The sequence below is a fragment of the Manis pentadactyla genome, chromosome 4, assembly GCF_030020395.1.
Source record: "Manis pentadactyla isolate mManPen7 chromosome 4, mManPen7.hap1, whole genome shotgun sequence".
In the NCBI taxonomy this organism is placed as follows: Eukaryota; Metazoa; Chordata; class Mammalia; order Pholidota; family Manidae; genus Manis; species Manis pentadactyla.
The window spans coordinates 153751895-153772480 of record NC_080022.1 but is presented as its reverse complement, the minus strand read 5'-3'; the positions used below and the strand labels follow the sequence as shown (position 1 = coordinate 153772480).

The 20586-nt window shown below is 42.4% G+C and overlaps 1 protein-coding gene across 1 annotated transcript in view; it reads left to right on the top strand.

Annotated features, from left to right (window-relative positions):
* The window catches only part of AATF (apoptosis antagonizing transcription factor), a 125487-nt gene extending 105789 nt beyond the window's left edge, over positions 1-19698 (top strand). Inside the window, exon 12 of the mRNA XM_036911075.2 lies at positions 19443-19698. Coding sequence (XP_036766970.2) covers positions 19443-19506 — 64 coding nt within the window. The 3' untranslated portion in view covers positions 19507-19698. The remainder of the gene's footprint in view (positions 1-19442) is intronic.
* The last annotated feature ends 888 nt before the right edge of the window (positions 19699-20586 follow it).

The window sequence follows — 20586 nt, the reverse complement described above, 5'->3', positions numbered from 1 at the left end:
AATAATTCTGGGGTGGCATGCAGTTATTGGCAAGAGTTTGCCTTCTAATTGATACTTGTGTCAACATTTCCTGGTGTCCCCCCTGTGGTCCTAAGATGGCTGCTGCAGCTTCAGCCACCAAACATGCATTGGAGGCTGGAAGAAGAAGGTAAAAGTAGTGTCACACATACCTGTTCCCTTTTATCAGAAAAGTAAAAGCTTCCCCAGAACCCCCTCCAACAATTTTCTGAAATCTTATTGGCCAGAACTGTGTTACTTTGCCAGTGCAGGTAGAAGGGGTTGGGACTGTGTTTGTTGGTAACAGTCCTTCTGGCGTTCAGTATTGGTGATAAAGAGGGCTACACTTTGTGTACTGAGTCTGATTATCAGCATTCTTCTCTAGCTGGTTTAGCCACTTGACAAGGAACTTAATAAAAGTCTTATAGCTGGAAAACTGAACATTTGTTGTTAACCAAAGTGCACTCCATTCCTATGTGTTTTCTAAGGATACAGAGGCATTTATCCACATTATTGCTAATGCGCTAGAGTCTGAATAACCAGATTAACGATGGGTAGAATAACAGGCTATTAGCTCTTTCTGCTTATAGTATCAAAACTTCTGGGGCTAGTAGGTATTGTTATTTTCTTTCTCTTAAGAAAGAGGCAGTCATACCTTGGCCTCTTTTGGTTTTCTTCAGGTAATTCCATAACAGGAAATTGTCTAGTACTGTACTATTTTGTGTCCTACTTTGTACACCACAAAATATCATTGAGTGTGAAACTTTCATAATTATTAGAATATCAATATCAGTGCGTACTGCTTTTCCTCAAATGAGTATTTTTGGTTTTGTGAAGTTACATGTATGTCATTCTTGGTGTGCATGTATGAATAGAGAATTTTTAATGATTTTGACATAGAGGACTTTGTAAGCATGACACCAAGGCCAGAAACAGAAACCATAAGGAAAAGTCTTAATAGATCTGACTACATAGAAGTCACATTGAAAGTTTCCAAGAATATCCCAGTAAAAATAATGGGCAAAGCATGTTAACAAGCAAACTTAGAAATCATAAAAGATAAATCTCAAGTGACCAAAAAGCATAAAGACTGTCAACCTCATTAATCAAAGCAATGTATGAGCTTTCATTTTTTCCTTTTTAAATTGTAAAACTTTAAAAGATAAGTAATTCCCATTATTGATAGCTGGGGGAAACAAGACACTTTCATACGTAGTTGACCTTTGAACAACACAGGGGTGAGGGGTGCTGACATCTGCCTCTGCTGTGCAGTTGAAAATCCACATGTAACCTGACTCCCCAAAAACTTAACTACTAATAGTCTGCTATTGACCAGAAGCCTTACCAATAACATAAAGTCAGTTAACACATATTTTGATGTTATGTGTACTTAAATACTGTATTCTTAAAGTAAGCTAGAGAAAAGAAAATTGTTTCAAATTGTCACAGATCTCCAAAAAATTTTCCAATATATTTATTGAAAAAAGTCTGTGTGTAAAATGAACCAGTGCAGTTCAAACCCATGTTGTTCAAGGGTCAACTGTACTGTTGTTGGGAATGTAATTGCAAAATCATTTTGGAGGGCTGTTTGACAGTATTTCAAAATTTTAAATGTATTTGTATCTGTTGACCCAGAAAAATCTACTACTAGGAACTGACCTAAGGAAATAGCAAGTTGGCAAAAAAAAAAAAAATTGTATCAAGAATCTTTATTGCAACATTGTTTGTAAGGGAAAAAATAAGAAACAATCCAAATGACCTTCAGTAGGCAACTAGTTAAATAAATCACTGTAAAATCATGCAATGATATTATAAGCAGCTGTTAAAGGATGAAATGGAGCTGTATGCATTAACATAATGTTCAGTGGAAAAAGTAGGCTGCAGAATCCCATTTTTTGAGTAAACAGATATGTATGATAGAAAAAAGTGCCTTTAAAAACATATTACATTGTCATAGATCTCCAGATTCTTTTGTTAAATGGAAAAAGAAACAGTGCTTGTAATATGATCCATTTATGCTTTTAAAATAAAAATTACACAGATGTATGTGTACACATGTGGACATATATACTGCTGTGCTTAGGAAAATGTCTGGAAAGACCATACATCATATTTAAAATGTTTACCTACGGTGAAGGGAGTGGGATGTAGGAGGAGCTGAGGGGAGACATTGGATGTTTTATTTTTTATACTTCTTTTGCTCTTATCTTTGCCAAAAGAATGCATTCATATTAGTTGCATTAAAAAATAAGAAACTCTGAAACAGTGCACTGACGTCTTCATATATTTATTGCTAGATGGGGTCGAGTAGAAGACACATTTTACTTTCTGGCCTACATATTCCTGTAGTGTTCAGGATTTTTTTATAATCGTGTACTTTTTTATCTAAAGGAAATAAAAGGACACTTCACTTTGAAAATTGTATATAGTATATAAATATATACATAAAAAATATAAATATATAGAGAGGAAGTGGGAAGGTCCCAAATCTTTCTCTGTTGAAGTATGTAAATTGAAGATCTCTCCCTTTATGTTCCTGCTCTATGGACCATATGGATAAAACTGGCTTTTTAATACCTAACTTCTCTTCCAGTACACATCCTCCCCCTCCCACAACCTTTTCTTCATAATCGTGGTAAAAGACACATAACATAAATTTTCCAACTCTTTTGATTTCTTACTCCCAGAGGCAGCTCCACCCATGGTTCCTACCTCACCCAGGTCTAGAGAGAGAAGCCCTTCTGTTGTCTTCGTTTCTTGCTTTCAGGATACTGTTCCACACCTGTGCCTCAGTTCCCCAGTACTTGATTGTTTTTGGTTTTTTTAGGGGTAATCTGAGTGCTGTTGTTCATTCTTGAATCCCTCATATCTCTTGCCCAATTTGAGCTGAAAAAACTTGCACTTGGTTGAATTGAATTGAAACAGGAACATAGTTCTCATTCAGAGAGAGCAAAGAGATCTTTAATGCAGGGCATCAAAATATCCTCAGTGGAGAAACAAGTACTATCTTGGAAAAGATATTTTAAAAGGTAGTAGCATCTTCATTTTTCTCTCCTATATCTGTGCAGTATTATCTATTTGGCTAATTTTTGCTGATATGTATTCTTTTTCTCATGCTAGGAATTTTTCAAGTGATCTGTTTTTTTTTTAACCTTTTAAAATGCAAAGTAGCCCAGTTGGTAACTGTTCCCAGATTTCCCTTTGGGGGCATTTCTTTCTAGAATGCCTTTATGTTCTTCATGTCTCCTTTGTTGGTGAGTCTCATGTAGCCCTGATACTTTATATATGCTGGTCCACTGGATCTTTACTCCAGCATGAGGTAGGCAGGTGGTTTCTATCGCAGGCCTGATTAACATTCCCAGGACTGAGAGAAAACAGATGAAATCTCACCTTGCCCATGTATTACATGTTTGTTTGCAAGGGGGCAGATAACCATAAGCCTAAGAATGATCCTAGACTTTGCCAAATCTTGATACTCTTGTCCCAGGGCAGCTCAGTTCCCAGAGCAGCTACTATTTGCCCTTCAGAGACATTTTTGCTAAGAGGGCAAAGTACCCTGTGATACTGCAGAGCCGGTTAAAAACAACAAAGTCACCACCAAGAACAGGTCAATTTGCTACTCGCATGATTTACAGGATTGCGATTCACTTTTGGACTATTGAAGTTACTCTAAGTTTATCAAGGACACTTTAGAAACAGCTTTCTTTACATGGTGTGAATCCCCAGGGGGTGTTGTTAGACCTGGGACTATGAAGTAAACATTCAGGTGATCTCTTATTATAGTCATAACAAAATGAAGAATTTGGAGGTTGTGGAAATAATCATCTGGTTTTTGCCTGTAGTTTTGAAAGACCCTCTGAGGCCAGCTTTAAAAGGTTAATTCTTTCTGATTTGTTGTATTGATGTAGGTCAGATAGTGAAATGTTAGTGTGACAAATAGGAGAAGCAGATTCTGAGTAAGCTCTCTGAGACAGGTCAGGGTGTGCTCCTCAAGACTGGCACTGTCTCAGACTTGGGAGAGGGAATCCACGTGAACTGCTTACTCTTTGGCCTGGGTTTTGGCCTGCAGTGTGGAAAAGGTCGAAGTGCAATAGTTAGCTTGACGTGCTCCAGAGAAGCTTGGTGTTTGCCTTGTGTTAAATGCTGCTTTGGAGAGTGGTTATTAGCTAAACCCGATCCTGGTGCTGTTCGTTAGAGGGGTGGTTTATTGTATTTTATAAAAAGTTTTTTTTCTTACTACAAAAATGATAGCAATATTAACATTTTATGGTACTTCATTTTTTCACAAAGAACTTAAATTCTCAATAGGAATAGCAAGAATTTCGCTTTTACCCCCCCACCCTGTATTTTCTCCCCCAAAATTGAAAAAACACTTTTCCCACTCCTTTTATAAAGCTGCTGGCATTATAAAAGAATAAGGAGAGGATTCTTTAATGATAACTCCTAGGCACCACACATAGTATTGTTTTACATGTAGAGTTTTAGAAAAGGGAATGGACAAATGTAATGCCGCCTGTGTGTGCTTTGTCAACATCACTGCCACGTTGTTCTGGAGATGCCTTGGTGTAATAGAATTTGCACGGGCAATTTATCTTCGGCTTGCCATTTTTGTGTGTGGGTCTGCACCCACCCTAAATATGGGCATGTTCTTCCACTCTACTGATGATATTCTTTCCCCCCTAATTGATGACTCAAAGGTTACTTAGATGCCCTCTTGCCTACCATACCCGTTTATTTAAGATAAATATGCATTGAATCATGGTGAATTTTTCTGAGCACTTGGGAACACATCTGCTCATAGCCCTAGAATCACCCTCCCTAGAGCATTTTTTGTTGGTTAAAAACTTGCAAGCAAGAGTGGTTAAGTTACAGATGTTTTCTCGGTGGCTTCTTATCTCCTAAGAAGATACAGGTTATTCTGACAGGTGAAACAAGTCTGGGCAAATATGCAACACTGATCTAATCAGCAGGAACGGGAGCAATATTTTCACTAGTGCTGCCTTTTACCAGCGTCATTAAAGGCTCCCATTACTCTTTTATTAGAGGTTCACTCTATTCCTTATCAGATTACAGAATGAACATAACTCATGGCAGTGATTTGATCTGTTAAAGAGGATTACAGCTTTGCATTAACTCAGATTGACACAGTTTATAATTTGCTTGTTGATACTTGGGCGGTGTCACATGTGTGACCCCCCATCAGTGCTGAGGGGAAAGGACCCCCATATATCATCATTAAAGATGGTGTCCTGCACAGAGAGAGGAGGCTTGGGGCTGCCTCCTCCAGTAATGTCAGAATGGACAAAGCAAACATTCTCAAGTTCAAACCTAAGACTCGGGCTGGAGTTTTAAACTGGGTTGAAAAGAAAGCACTGCTATCATTTCTTCTATTTTTTTCTGATTTTGTTACTGTTGAGTCTTACATAATTCTAGAGAATTTGAATCCTCAAATGGAAACCTTCGTTCCTAGCAGGAGGTAGAATGGAAAAAGCGCATCTTCGAGGGAGAGATTGTAGATGCTGAACAGACAAATCTTTACTTGAAATAGGGCCCCTTGACAATAGTTCTCATTTCTGCAGCCAAATTCCCATAATTTCTTCAAAAGATTGTGAACCTCTTTTTCCCCCAAGGAGATCCTTCAACGTTCTTTAAAGAGAGAGTAAATGTTACTCTTAAGGACTTACTGTTTTTAAATTCTTGTATTTCATGATTACTGTCTTTTAAGACATTAAACTATCTTGTAGGTACAGTATTAATCACAGGTAACTTGCAAGTGGGTAAGCAGTAGCTAAAAGTTTTTCACCTTAGTTTAGATTAGTAATTCATATGCATTATTAATACAGTTCCCACAATGATCACTGAGCCAACATTAGGTTGCGAAGATATGTAGCCCATTTCTGTTTCTAAGGTGCATTCATCTTTTGCTCTGATTTATCTACCCCGAAGTCTGTCACCCTATTTCTGATTGGCAATGAAATGACATAGAATAACACCATATTCCACTTACTGAGCATTTACTATATGCCAGATGCTCTAAGTCCTTCACGTACAATTTCATTCAGTCCTTATAAGAAACCACTGAAGTGGTTGACATTATTGATAAGAATACTTTATAATAAGAATACTGAGGCATAGAGCAATTAAGTAACTTGCCCAAATTAAACAGCGTGTAAATAGTGGAGCTGGTATATGCATTTAGGACTGTGACTCTAACTCTGTTGCTCTTTCCAAGAAATAAGCAAGCTTTTAGAAGTATCTGTGAAAAAAGTACTAAAAGGAAGCTGCTCCCTAAATCCCCAATATACATTCAAGGGCCTGTCTCTCGATTAAAAAGTTATTTGGGAAAAACAAAACAAAACAAAACAAAAAACTGGTTTGGATTTAAATGATTTTTTTCTTTTCCCTGTTTTATAATAGAAACTCCATATAGATAAAGCTCTGCCTATAAAGTCTTCCATATTTTAATATGAATCACTGGATTCCAGACCTGCTTTTTTGGTTCCACCATGTGTCTGATTGGTTACAAAGACCCTAAACCTCATAATGAGCTTTGACAACTGATCCAGTATATTCATGTCAGTTTTCCTTATTATCCTTTCCATACTTTGCCATACTCAGGCACCTGTCATCTACTTTCCTCAGAGATAGTATCTTTTTCCCCGAGAGTACATGCTTGTGGAAGAAAATTTGGAAAATACAAAAAGAACACAGAAAAATTCATCTGTGATGTGCATTAAGAGTTAAACATTAATACTTCTACATTTTTTTTTACAGAATTTTTAGTGTATGTGTTTTATAAAGATATGTACATATGTTTGAATCCCTTTTTCCAATTAATTTAATATTACAAGCATTTGAAGTCCATTAAGTATTTTTATATATTTAATACTTTTATGTATCCAATTACAAAATACATATATTATTGTTAGACATTTAAGTTGTTTCTGATTGTTTTTATTTCTATTTAAGTAAAGCTGCAATGAATGTATCTGTATAGAAATCTGTGTTCTAAGTTTTGCATGTGTCTTCAGAATAGGTTCTTAGAAGGGTACTTCCTGGGTCAGAGGCGTAAACTTTCTAATGATTCTTGATAGATTGTATTAATTATAAGCCTTCTCTTCCCGGCCATCTGAGGCTTAAGTCATTGCGCCCTTGCTAATACGGAGAGCGGTCTTTCAAAATATTTTCTATTTTGATATGCTAAAAGTTATGACTTACTCTTATGTATAAATTCATAACAAATGACACCTTATTGAGGGCCTACAGCATGCTAAGCATTGAGCTAAGAATGCAATGTTTATTTTCTTATTTAATAGTAAGCTTTAAGAGACTGTATTTATTAATCATTTATATTTCTATTTTTATCCTTTGTCCATTTTTCTCTTTGAGTTTTAGTTTTCTTTGCAGTTGTATGAATTCTATTTATTATGGTTAAACACCATTTTATATTTTTTGTAGATTTGTCTCATTTTTTTGCTTGCCTGTTGATGTTAGTGATTTTTATTGGTTATATTAAAGGTTTGCTTTTTATGCAGTCAAATATATAAAATCTTTTTTCTTCTGAATATTTTCATTGCTTTTATGCTTAGTCAATCCCTCCTGTATTCCAGGATCATCAATTAGTTCACCTATATTTTCTCTTAGTTTCATCTGATTTCTTTTAATTTACTTGGAACTTTTTAATTCAGTGGTTTCTGCTTGCCATTTCTACTGCCTCCTTTTGAGTCTCGGTCTTTCTTTATACCCCCCACATGCACTCTGGCACTCACACTCTTCTTAAGCACCAGTCTGACCCAGTCAGTTCTGTTGTTTCCTTGCTAGTTTGAACCTTCCTAAAATATCACTGAGAGCATGCATACTCCTCATTGCCTTTAGAATAAAACCCATACTCTCAAACCTGCCACTCTAGGCCTGCAGCGATTTCTCCCTTTGCACCTGACTTGAGAATGAAATGTTCTAATTTTTTTGTTACTGGGATGGACTGTTTTAAATGTAATCTGTGTAGATAATTAGTTAAATAAGCAAAAATTTGTTTTCACACATGTAAATATTACATCACTGTCCCTTTGCCTGCAGCACAGACAAACCCATTTCTGTGCAAACCTGAGAGAAGTTAGTTATAGGTCTCCTGTCTGAAATGCCTTCAAAGACCTTCGGCTGATAAGTTTATTTACAATTTACTGGTAAGACTGTTTTTGCAAACAGTCCTATAAAATGGATAAACAAAGGTTTCTTTCCTCTTTTACTGAAACCTCTCCAAATCATCTAATTCCTTTAATATACTTTGCTCTGCTCCCACAGCACTTTGCACTTGTCCAGATTATTTATAGCATCCACCACCAGGGTGAGTCCTAATTATTTGTGAATTCTGTCTGCCTGCTAGAACATAGCACCGCTTGAGGGACAGCTCCGTAGTTTGTTCTCAGCTCTTGGCTGTGTTGGAAGAGCCCCAGAAATGAAGAGTCCGGCTTGGGGACTTCTCATTCCCAGCCTTTTACTTAGAGAGTTTTTGAGGTCATTGTCACTTAGGATAAACACTAGGAAAAGATCTTTCAAGAACACTCTTGTATTTTCCCCACTTCCAAGAGTGGACACCGTGAACTTTGTACTATCCTGTTGGTTTTCTTCTGCCTGTCTTGGCTTGATATCTATGCTGGGTTTGGTTTCTGGTGGCCCTCCTACAAATCCTTAGTTACTATGGAAACATGGAGACTACAGACAGCACTGTGTGATGACCAGTTATATATGGCTTTAGGTCCGTTTTTTGGACTGCTCTCAGGATTTGTTTGGCTTAAGAAGGAAACAGTTCTGGAATGGCTTCTGTATGTGTGTAACAAGGCATAATAGTCCCTGGTTACCTTTTGTTATTTTTAGTGTTCATATTAAGTGTCAACCAAAAAAAGGATCTTTAGACAGAGGGCATTGCCTCATTGTACTTTGAGGTCAAGGAGCTAGGAAGCCGTGCATTTATAATGGGAAGCTGTTACTAAGTACCCTGGAAATGAGGTCTTGAATGAGCCATGACCACACCTTGCGTTTATCCACTGTCTCTCTCTGGGGAGCAGGACACTTTATAAACATTAACTCTTTTACCCTCTGGGCACCTCCACGTAACAGGTAAGTAAGACTGAAGGCTCTTTCTTCTCCAATACAGATGAGGAATCATCAGCCCAGAGAGGGAAATTACTTGATCAGAGGCAGGGAGGTGTTCGTGGCCCAGAGCGTTTGGAGCCCAGGTGTGGTGGCCACCGACACCCAGGAGCCACAGCTCTGCGCTGGGTCGGGGGCACTTTCTGCTTCTCAGAGGCTGGTGGGGGTGGGGGCTGGGCCTTTTGTCTCATGTGGAATGTGAAATGCTGCAAAGAAGAGCGAGCAATTGTTCTTCAGTGCTTTGTGCTCCTTTGTAAGAAAGAAGAAATCAATACACATTTTCTCCTACTGGCACTTGGCAGCACTCCGCCTCCTCAGCTCCTCACCGTCCTGCAGGGGAGGAACAGCCAGGCAACAAAACGTGCTCACCAGCTTTCAGGGGCACAAATGCAAACGGCTCGACTTTTTAAAACCAGTCGTGTAGCCAAAGTTGCTGACCTCAGTGAGTAGTTGGTGAACCAAGCTGGGAGGAGATGGCCCCATTGCAGACATCCAGAAGCTGGGGGGGTCACTACTCCTGGGGAAAATTGACCTGGCAGGTGTCTGGGATAAATCTTTTTTCCAGATGTCTCTGATTTACAGAGCAGAGGAGAAAGTTCTTTGAAGGATATTATTAAAAAAACAAAAAGGATTGACAGGTGGAGTGCATCAGTTTGCATTTTATCAGTTAATATAAATAAACTGTCCATAGAAGAACCCTGTCTCAGGGTGGGTTTTATTTTAATTGTAAAATGTGGTACCGATAATCTGTAACTTCATAGCTTCCTGCCGTTCAACAGCTGAGTGGGACTTGAATAACAGAATTTGCTGTGTTACTCACAGATGGTAGTTTAGGTGACAGAACAGCCTGCAGGGTCAGGGGTGCGCCCAGTTTTATGGGTACTTTGGCTGCGGGTGTCCTTTGTGCAGAGAAGGATGGCCGAGTTGAGAGCGTGGGTGAGATTGCCCGGGGAGGGTGTGGGGAGACCAGGGAGGAGGGCCAGGGACAGAACCCAGAAGGCCTCGCTCCAGACCAAAAGGGTCTGGAGGAAGATAAAAAGACCAGCAGAAATGATACCGTTTTCCCCTAGGGAGGGAGGGAGGGTCTGCAGTCGGCTGGTCAGCAGTCAGGAAGAGGGTGCAACAGTCTGTTTCTGTCCCATGGGCCGAGGAGGGGCTGAGCAGAGGAGGGGTGGAGGGTGTGTGCTCAGTGTTGCTGCTCCTATGTTTGGATTGGTACTGGGTTTCTAAGTAAAATAAGTCCTCCAGCTTATCGGGGAGTGATACATGCCTTGCTGAAACTCTGTGGGTCATCAATACCTTCACTAATTTCTGTGTGTTTTGACTCCCTAAAAGTAGTTTAGCTGGAGCTGAGAGATGCGTCATGTGCTGCCCCTAGGCTCTGGGACCCTGGGCAGCAGTCTTGATAGGGATACAGATGCAGCTCGAGTGGCAGACTCCCCGGTGCAGGTGGAGGAAGTGATTCACGTCTAGGCAGTGAAGCATCCCCTGGCTTTTAACAGGAGCTGTTAGAGGGGCCGCTGTTTGAACAAGGAGCTTCATCTTCCTGAAGCCAGCAGTCACAAAACCATAAACACAACACCGGCCAACTCTATTGCCAGGATCGTGGTGGCTTGACGTTAATATTAAACATCTCCAGCAAGGCAGGATGCTCTGTAGCCCAGCTACAGAATAAAATAAAAAAAAATAAAGAGAAAACCCTGCTAAAAGCGGTGAGATGATTTGTCGTCTTTCCTTAGTGAGGCCATTTGTCTTCTCGCGCATCAAATCTGTTATAAAACAGTCAAACTGTGAAAGTGGAAATCATCCCAGGAATATGGAATATTAATGCACAGGAGAGGAGGTGGCATCCCTGTCTAGAGTCCTGGCCCCGCCCCCACCTCTTTTTGCAAGTCCACCAAGGTAAATTATTTTTCTTTCAAAGATTTTGAAAGACTTGAAGCTAGTGGTAGGGGTGGTGGAAGTTTTGGGTATGTTTCTTCCTTTGTTGCAGCGGATTGCATCTATAACTGACTTGGGAATGAGAAGGGAGCGCAAGTGAGGAGAGAGCGTCCGCACATTTACCTCTCTACCCCTCTTCCCTCTGGTTCCATTCTCCAGCCTTTCAGTTCCTTTGTTTGGGGCCTGGACCTGCTCCTTTGAACATTTATAAATCTTGAGTCTGTTCCATCTTTAGGAGACAGGCCAGAGGCCACATGTCACAATCTGTAATTTAAAGCTGTAGGGCTAAAAGCATTTGCAGAGGTTTGAAGGACCTAGTTCTGACCTGACCAAAAGAGCGAATTGGAACAGACCTTCCAGAGTCTCCTTCAAGCACTGGGGAGGATGCTGATGAGAGCAGACACACGAGGTGATTTATGGGTGCAGTTTGCTGCGAGGCACAGGTGCCTGGGCCTCTTAGAAACGGGTCGTCTCCTGCCACCTTGTGGCAGACTCGGGCAGCTGCGGCCTGGCTGGGGGGAGCTGCTGCGGGGCTCCCAGTGTGGGACCACAGAGGGCTGGGGACCTGAATTTGGTGCTCAGTGATAGGTGAGTGCCTTCTCAGAGTCACTGCCTGTTGCTCTGCTAATTTGGTGCTGTTAAGAAATACATCCTAGGTGAGAGAGGGTTGCTTTGTTTTCACCTCACCGTTTTTTATGTATTGTTTGTTGGTATGGAATTGTGAGGAGATGTCAGGAAGCAAGCCTGTGATCCACTTTTGTTGCTGGGGGTTGTGGGAGGAGAGAAAGAGAGAGTTAAGTGCTGACTCTTCAGCTGCTTTCAGGAATCCTAAGTTTTCTGCTCTCATAATTTTTGTATGTCATCTGATTAAATTATACTACCTCCTTTAAGAGCTCTGTCTCAGATTGCATCACTAACAATCCAGTCTTCTCGAGAGACCAAGTCCCAGCGTGTGTTGTCCGCCTCTGATCCCATTCCACAGGGATGAACACAGGCTCATCTGCACTCTGGTTCTGCCGACAGCCCCCAGGGAGCACGACAGGGCAATTGCTTGCCATTTGGATCAATATATTTTCCTTTTTAGGTCATAGGAACTTCTCTGTCTCCCATCTGTAAGGTCACTGGTACAGAGTAGAGTGGCTTTGGGTCAGAGGAAGCAGGAGTGAGAGATTACAGGGAGGGCCCTTTTTTCTCTGGCATTTTGTGGGGTGGAGCCCAAAGCATCCAGATGGTTAGTGGTCAGGGTCAGGAGGGCCCCTTTGTTTGGTGCCATCTGTATGTGCCAAGGGTAAGAAGCGACAAGGTCCCCTTTTCAGGTGGTATTTGGAATGCCCTGGCATGTTGGTAGACAGAAGAGAAGAGAGTGAAGCCCTGTGAATACAGGGAGAAGCATGTGTTGAGAACACAGGCGGCACCAGAGTCCTGCTCTGTGTACTTTGGGCCGACAGGCCTGCCCCAGATGGGTCAGGATTGGTTTGGAGCCTATGAGGCCTCACCGCGCATGCCGTGGCAGACCCGAGGGCTCCAAGGGGCTGAGTCAGGACGGCAGGAGAGCTCCGAGCTTTGTCATGGCAGGAGTGGAGTGAACTGTTTCTTTCCACCTGGGAAAGAACAGATTTCATTAGGGGAAGACATTAAATAGTTGAGGTGCTGTCTCAGGGAAGGGCAGGCAGCCTTGCTCCTCTCTGGTCTTTGGAGGGCAGAGAGGGGGTGCCGAGTTCACGCATCTCTCTGGGTGGAGTGGCTTGGTTAGCCCAGACAGATTTACTGGCTGCATTCGCCTTCCCATCTCAGCTTCTGCTGTGTCATTCATGTCTTTAAAATCTGCCACAAAATCTAACAAAGTTCAAATGGGCATTCAAATATTTCTTATGAATTAATTACACTTTGGTGTTATATTTTGAGGCTGGAGACCATACCTATTTAATGCATGTTGATGAACTTCGATGGTACTCATAAGCAAATTGTTTTCAAAACACATGCATGTAAAAAAAGGCAGGCATCACTAACCTCACCAGGCATTTTCAAAGCATGCTTCTGTCACCAGTGACCATGCCGGTTTGTATGAATCCTCTTCTGGCTGTGCCTGTGCTGACTCATTCAGATTTGCCCGAGCTTCTGCTAGGCACGGCCAGTGCTGGCATCAGAGCCCATAGTCTCCCTTGTCCTCTGTGTGGGCCATCATCCTTTGATTCTTAGTGTATAGTTAGGGGAGCACACACTACCACTTTGGTGTGCAGCACACGGGTCCTGGTGGTATGCAGAACGGGGAGAGGATTAGAAAGGAAGGGCCAGGATGCATTCTGGGATGTGTGTTGTGTATTTAGAGAACCTCCCCCCCCCACCCCACTGCCATGAAGCAACAAATGAACAATTTCAGATTTAATCAAAGGCAAATTATATGTACAATTTTAATGCGAAAAGCAGCGCTGTTGTCTCTGCTGGCACATTTGGAAGGCTCAAAACACCTGTGTGTGATACGTGCTCTGTGGACGTGATGCACTTTTGGAGGCTGTGCAGGTTTCTTTAGGGGCCATGGCTCTGCTGCCTTTGGCCATGGGCACAGGCAGGCACGGCCTGCAGATGTCAGAATCCTTGGGCTTTCTGGGCCTGAGTGGAGGAGTGTCGTCTTTGGGAGGCATGGCTGGTACGGTTATTTTAGTACCCCAGATGCTGCAAGCTACTGACTGGGCAAACTGCGAGCCCCACACATTAAATCCGTGGGTTTAACGTGCTCCTTGGACTGTTTGCCCAAGGAACAGCCTAAGAGACACTGGTCTGTATTGCAGCTGGGGAGGAGGGCACACGTGGGAGTGAAAGGGGGTGCGTGTGGGCACACATCTGGGCAGCATTGTTACCCACAGAGGCCACCCTTGTTTCATTTAGGGCCATTTAAACCTCGCCTGCCACTAAGGTGCTCACATTTCATAGCTACCTAGATTCTGCATACTTCAAGTGTCCTCAGAAGAGTCACGTAATAAATAACCCGAATCCTAAAACACAGACACACATTCACATACACATTCTGTCTTTATGGAAAATGGCTTCTAATCCATGATCATTTTTTTTCCAGAAACAGGTTTTATGATAATACAGTAAAAATACTAAATTAGAAGAAAATGCCTCACTAAGGGTTATAAAACCATACTACACTAGAGATAGGTAATTATCCCCTCTATAGCCTAAATGACAGTTTAAAAGAAATAAAAATGTTAGTGCTCATTACTTGCTTTTGTAGGTTGCAATAAAGGGTAAGTTAAATTTTAATTCAAGAAAGAGCCCCTGCTATCGACCTTCTACCTTAGGTCCAAGTCTTGTTAATTACTCCATAGGTTATTCTCCTACATGATGCCAACATTCATGCCTTCTGTCCAGCGGATGTTCCCACTGGCCTCTGAGGCCCAGGGTTTGGGGAAGGGGCACCAAAGGGGCAGGCATAACAGCTCAGTGATTCAAATCCTGATTCTTAATGTAATAGGGAGCAAGAATTATGTATTTTTTTTAAAAAGTTCATTATGCATAGCCTTAAGGGGACCTCAAGTATTAAACCACACACTTACCCTGGAGAATCAGGTGGCGACAAGGTTAACCAGAAGGATTGATGGTTCAGCCTCTGCACAGCTGAATCCCGGCCTCCTGGCAGCGGCGGGAGGAATGCTGGGCCCCATACAGGGCTGTCAGCCCTCTGCCCTGTGTGGTTTTCTGTTACCTAGTTTTATTTTTAGTTCTGGCTTCCTTGGGTTGCGTCGGGATGTGAACCACTGCAGTTTCTTTTCAGATGCTCTTACCTTTCCCTAAACATTGGCAGCAGATCTAGCACCTGCCTGGGTTTGGGGAAAAGCCCAGTGCTCCCCATGCCTCAGCCTTCATATGGGCTGTGGGGAGACCTTCCATGGGGCAGTGCACAGGGAGTGTTCAGGACTCAGTTTCCAGATGTGTGCTCCCTGAAGTGGGTCCACAGGCCCTCCTCTTAGCTCGCCTCTCAGGGTCATCTTCCCACCTGGCACGGAGCCCTCCTTGAATCCCTCCACTCTGACAAGGGACCTTATCCTGGAATGAGAAACCCTCCAGGGCACTAGACAAAAGGACATTTCAAAATATTGGTGCCGGGATTGAGCAGGGCAGCCACTAAGGGCTGGATAACAATTCCTGCAGGTCAGATGATCCCCAGGTCTTTATTTTCAGCACAGTTGCAGGAGAACCTAATTGAGTTGTCAGCTGGTAGATCATTAAAACTAATTTTTGGTGGTAGATCACTATGTGATTTTTTTTTTTTTGGGCACATCATTCAGAAGGAATTAGAAGAATTTAGTGACATTGCTGTAGCAGATTCTCCCATTCCCATCTACTTGTTTATGTGACAAGGTTTCTTAGCACTTATTTCTATAAAAACCAAAAAGTTGAAATAGAATCAATGCTGAGACCACTTTCACTCTAGTAGTAAATGCTATTCATCCATGTGTATGAGAATGAGTTGGGAAGAAAGCTTATGCATATCATCAGGCAATGCGAATCCAGCAACATTTTACATGTTTATATATATTAAATTATTACCAAAATTATAATGTTACTATATTGTTGTATGTATCGATTGTATCCTAATAATAATTATAATAACAATACGAAGTAATTTTAAAAAATTACTTAGAGCCTTACAAGTTTCAAGAAATTCAAATATTTTCATTTCAACTTTTCATATTTCAAAAAGTGTTTTAATCTACATATTTTTTGTGGCCAAGAAGTATGACAGGTTGATCAGTAAAAGACTTTCAAGCAAAAAAACAGTTATATTAGGCCAAGAACCTTCAGGGAAAAATCAAATGGCAATACAACTTTAAAAAGAAAAAGATGCTGTAAAATTTCCAAGTTAGAGAGTTTGTTTAGGTGTTAGTTAAATGAGTGATAACGGGCATCCATCCAATCAGTATGCCCTGTGAATTCCATTGGGTGTATCACAAAAGGAATGTAAGTTTTATCTTAACATTTAGTAGTCACAATATTCTAGTAATCATATTCTTTGTGACTATAAACTATTTTTTCTTTTTTACTGAAGTATTGTTAATATACCATCCTACATTGGTTTCAAATTCACAACACAGGGATTTAACAGCCAACCTATATTATTAAATCCTCACCCCACTACTGTGGTTACTATATGTCAACATAGAAAGATGTTACAGAACCATTGACTGTTTTCTCCATGCTGTACTACAACTTATGATTGAGAATTTTTGTGCCCCTTTATCCCCCTCACCCTCCCCACCTGCCCACCATAACTCCTCCCACATGCTAATCAACAGCCACTTTCTCAGTGCCTGTTAGTCTACCACTATTTTGTTCACTCTGTTTTGCTTTGTATTTATAGTCCACAAATAAGTGAAATCATCTGGTACTTGTCTTTCCCTGCCTGGCTTATTTCACTGAGCATAATACCCTCTAGATTCATCCATGTTGTTGCAAATGGCAGGATTTCTTTTCTTTTTATGGCTGAATTGTATTCCATTGTGTATATGTACCACATCTTCTTTATCCATTCATCTCTTGATGGACACTTAGGTTGCTTCCATATCTTGGCTATTGTAAATAGTGCTGCGATAAACATAGGGGTGCATATATCTTTTCAAATTAGGGATTTTGTTTTCTTCAGGCAAATTCCTAGAAGTGGAGTTACTGGGTCGAATGGTATTTCTATTTTTAGCTTTTTGAGGAACTTCCATATGCTTTCCACAGTGGTTGTACCAATGACTGTTAAATTTATCAAAGAATAATTTTACATGTCAGCTTAAAAGCATTTGGGGGCTGTGTGGATTTTGTAAAACTCTTCCCAGGGGGTATGCACAGAGACTCTAGGACCCCGGCCTTGTTTCTCCCCAGTAGCGCCAGGCCGGGCAGGTGGCACAGGTTCTGCTGCAAAGGAGGGCTACAGGTGGGGGGTGCCCTGTACCCCACACGTACTGGTGCCCCTGCTTTGTTGTCTGTAGTCTGGGCTGAGGGAGATGGAGGGGCAGGGGAAGGGAATGGAAAGTGGGTCGGGAGGCCATCACCATGCTCTCGGTAAGAGCTGGTGAGATCTGAAATGGGGCAGCTTGGGGGAGCAGGGAGCTTGGAGACACTTGAAGGGAAAAATGGTCACTGCTTATGGTAGTGAGCGGGAAGATGAGGAGTGGAGATGACTTGGGGATTTTTAGATAGGAATAATCCCTTACTCATATTCTCCCTCTCTCTCTCTCAAAATATTTTAAGAACCCAGACCACTCAGCTTTCCGAGTTGCTTTGCCATGAACAGCTGCATATGTTTGTCGGCTTTGCCCACCTGAGTGTGAAATGATGTTCTATCAAAACATGGATTTCAGCATCTCGCTCTGCCTCTGACATGTGAACCCTGCTGCGGACAGTGACTGCTGCCTTGGCCCAGGTGGCTCCCTGCTGCAGCGGCGAGCGGAGGCGCGCGCTCGGGGTACTGATGGGGTCTGGAGCGAGCGAGCAAGGCGAGGTCGGAGAGGGGATGCTGGTCCACATGGCACTGGCCTCCGCATCTCCTGCCCATCAGATGTTGCAGCCTTAAAGTCATACCATCCTTGTGGTCATGGTGACTCTCCCTTTAATGCCATTTAATTTTTTTGTTGAAATGGCTAGAGGGACTTGTACTTAACTGGCAGGTAGGCAGGCCATAGTGCTATCCCGGGAAGCCTGGGCAGGGCATTGCCATCTTTTATGTGACAAAGCTGGTGATTTGGAGGTTGTTAGCCTCTCGTTTATTTGCATTTGGTCTGAAGCTGCTGCTTCCACTTTTGTGCTCCCGGCGAGCAGGCAGACACATAGAGCAGAGGAACAAAAGAAACGATGGAGATCAGGGTGAACCTGCATCCTTTGTCTGTAGGCCTAGGGGTTGGTTGGTAGTTCAGGGTAAGAGTTGCAGACAATTTTTGAGCTGAAATTCCTGTAATAATACTGGAGCCTCACAGTTCCTGGCCTGCACTTACCCTGTCTGCCTCGTGGCCCTCAGCATGGTAGGGTTAGTTTACACTCTTGGCTTCTGCAGTTGCTTCTGTAAGGTTTTTTCCCATTTTAAAAAGTTTTGTTATTTCTATTGCTGGAATTTTCTAACTGTAGTATTTCTATTCCTTCACACAACTACTGCAGGGTGACTTCAAAAACAGACTAACATGTTTGGGTTGAAGTCTTGCTGAAACAAAATAGCTGTTTGAAGGGTGGGTTTTTGTTTTTTTGTTTTTTGGTTTATTTTGAAAGTACTATTTGCTGCTGATGACTCGCAGCTAATGGGAATACTTTTAAAATCCTGTTTTTTTAACAGTGGCAGCCTGTATTTTATGGTTAGATCTTGAAGATATAAACAGAGCAGGCACAGCTTTCTCCTGGGGTTGTTTACTCGCTGGCCCATGACCTTAGGCCCTGCGTTCTTGCCCTCCTTCCCTGAGGGTTAGCGGCGGGCGGCAGAGGATCACCATGGGTCACCTGCCTCCGTTGCCTGTTTTGTCCCCTGAGCCCACCTCCCTACTGGGTTTGATCTCCTTGGACCCTTATGGCACCTCATGTCTTGAGGGCCTGTCCTCTGTTTACCCGGAAAGTGTCCCTGAGCGTCTGTCACAGTGATAGGGGGGCGCCTGCCCACCCCCTGCAGGCTGCCCCTCGCAGGTTCCCCAGGCCTGGGCAGATGGCTTTGGCTGGGCAGTTGTGTGTATGTTGCATTTGATGGCAGAAACAGGTTGGAAGTGATAATCACTTTCAGGGACCCAAGACCTCAACATGTTACGATTGTTCTAACGTCAAAACCTAACTGAGGAAATAAATTAGCTGACCGAATTATTCGATTGAGAATAGAAAAAAGGGAGCAGGGGAGCGGGGAGGAAGCCTGGTTCTGCTACTGAACAGCGCACAGGCGATGGTAATTGGAATCTTGTTACTGGGTCATTTTCATTGTTTTTCAAGTACTGCCAAGTCCAGGAAAATGTATGAAACTAAATTATATCCCCTACATCCCATGTCTGATTGAATCCCCCTCATCGTGTGGCCATCTCATACATCCTATTAAAATATTCAATCTTGTTTTCTTTAAGAGCCTTTCTGTGAAGGGCAAACTTACAGGAAACTCATTCCCTAGAGACAGGTATCCAGCCTCACTGGACTATTTACATATTTTACTGTTTGGTTGGCTTCTGCTAGGTGTCTCCCTTCCTTTGTATTTATGAATGAGAGCTGGGGATGCATTTTTAATTACATGGCTGTGTTTTCGGTTGAGGAACTAGATTGGGGCATTTCCCAGCTTCTTAGTTCTTCTCTGACCTTGAGGAGTTACCCACTGTGCTCACCAGCCTGTTTTGTTTGTCTTCTAGGACAGAGTTATATCGATCTCTTTTTGGCCAACTCAGGCCTCCTGCTGAAGGCCCCAGGGATTGACGGTGCCCGTCCCATGGCTGCAGGCTGACCACTCGTCAGGCCCCAAAGGGAGGAACCCGTGCCGCTGGCCCTGGGAAGGTGTGCTGTTCAGACATGTGCCCGGAGTCCAGCGTCTGTGTCCCCGCTGCGGCAGTGTGCCAGGGACCCATCCTCCACGCCCTTAACGACCACAAATAAAGTCTCCTTACTGCCGCCGCGTGTTTTGTAAGCCACTGACGGAGAGCTGGAGCAGGGTGATGGGTTTGTTGGAAGCATTTTCTTTTTTTCCAGCCAAATGGCCTCCCCTACAATATAAAACTTTACAGAAGGAATAATTCTGGGGTGGGATGCTCCTTTCTGGGTAGATAACATTTGGTGATTGATCATGGCTCTGGAGAGTAGGGTATCCCCCAAAAGCTATAACCTCTCTGCACAGGAGACTGTAACTTGGAGGTATTTGCCCATTTGTTGCTAATACAAATCACTGACATTTTTGTTTCTTCTTTTCACCCATAAAGATTTGTCCAGAGTCCTTTTCCATAGTCACTGTTCCTAAATCACTTTATTGAGATTAGCTCTGGTGTAAATCTAGCAGGAGGAAATGATTCACTTGTTTTTCATCCAAAGGTCAAAAGCTGGAAATTAAATCCCCATAAGGGGGATTTATTGGCCTGCTCTGGTCAATATGCAGTGAAGATTATCCTGTATACGCGATGTATGCTCACCAGCCTGGGACCTTTGCCCAGATCTTTATGTAGAGCCATGGAATCAGAGAAGAAATGCTGCATCCAGGCAACTGAGGGCAGTTGTAGTTAATAACTAGTCATTGTTTTTAAAGTCATTTTTGATATTGTTTTAAAATATTAAAACCAAATGACAGATATTTGTGCCCAGGAATCCCATGTATGAGTGACTTGGTGTCTGGGGACTGCTGCACAGCGCCTAAGGGCTGGACTCCCAAGGAGGTGCGGCCTGAATGTCACCTGCACCACAGCTCAGCAGGAGCACCAGAGAGTCTGCTGAGCTCAGAACGGGGCAAATCGGGGCAAGGAGGGTTTTTCCATCTCACATGAATTGGACCTTGGTATCTGGCAGTTTGCT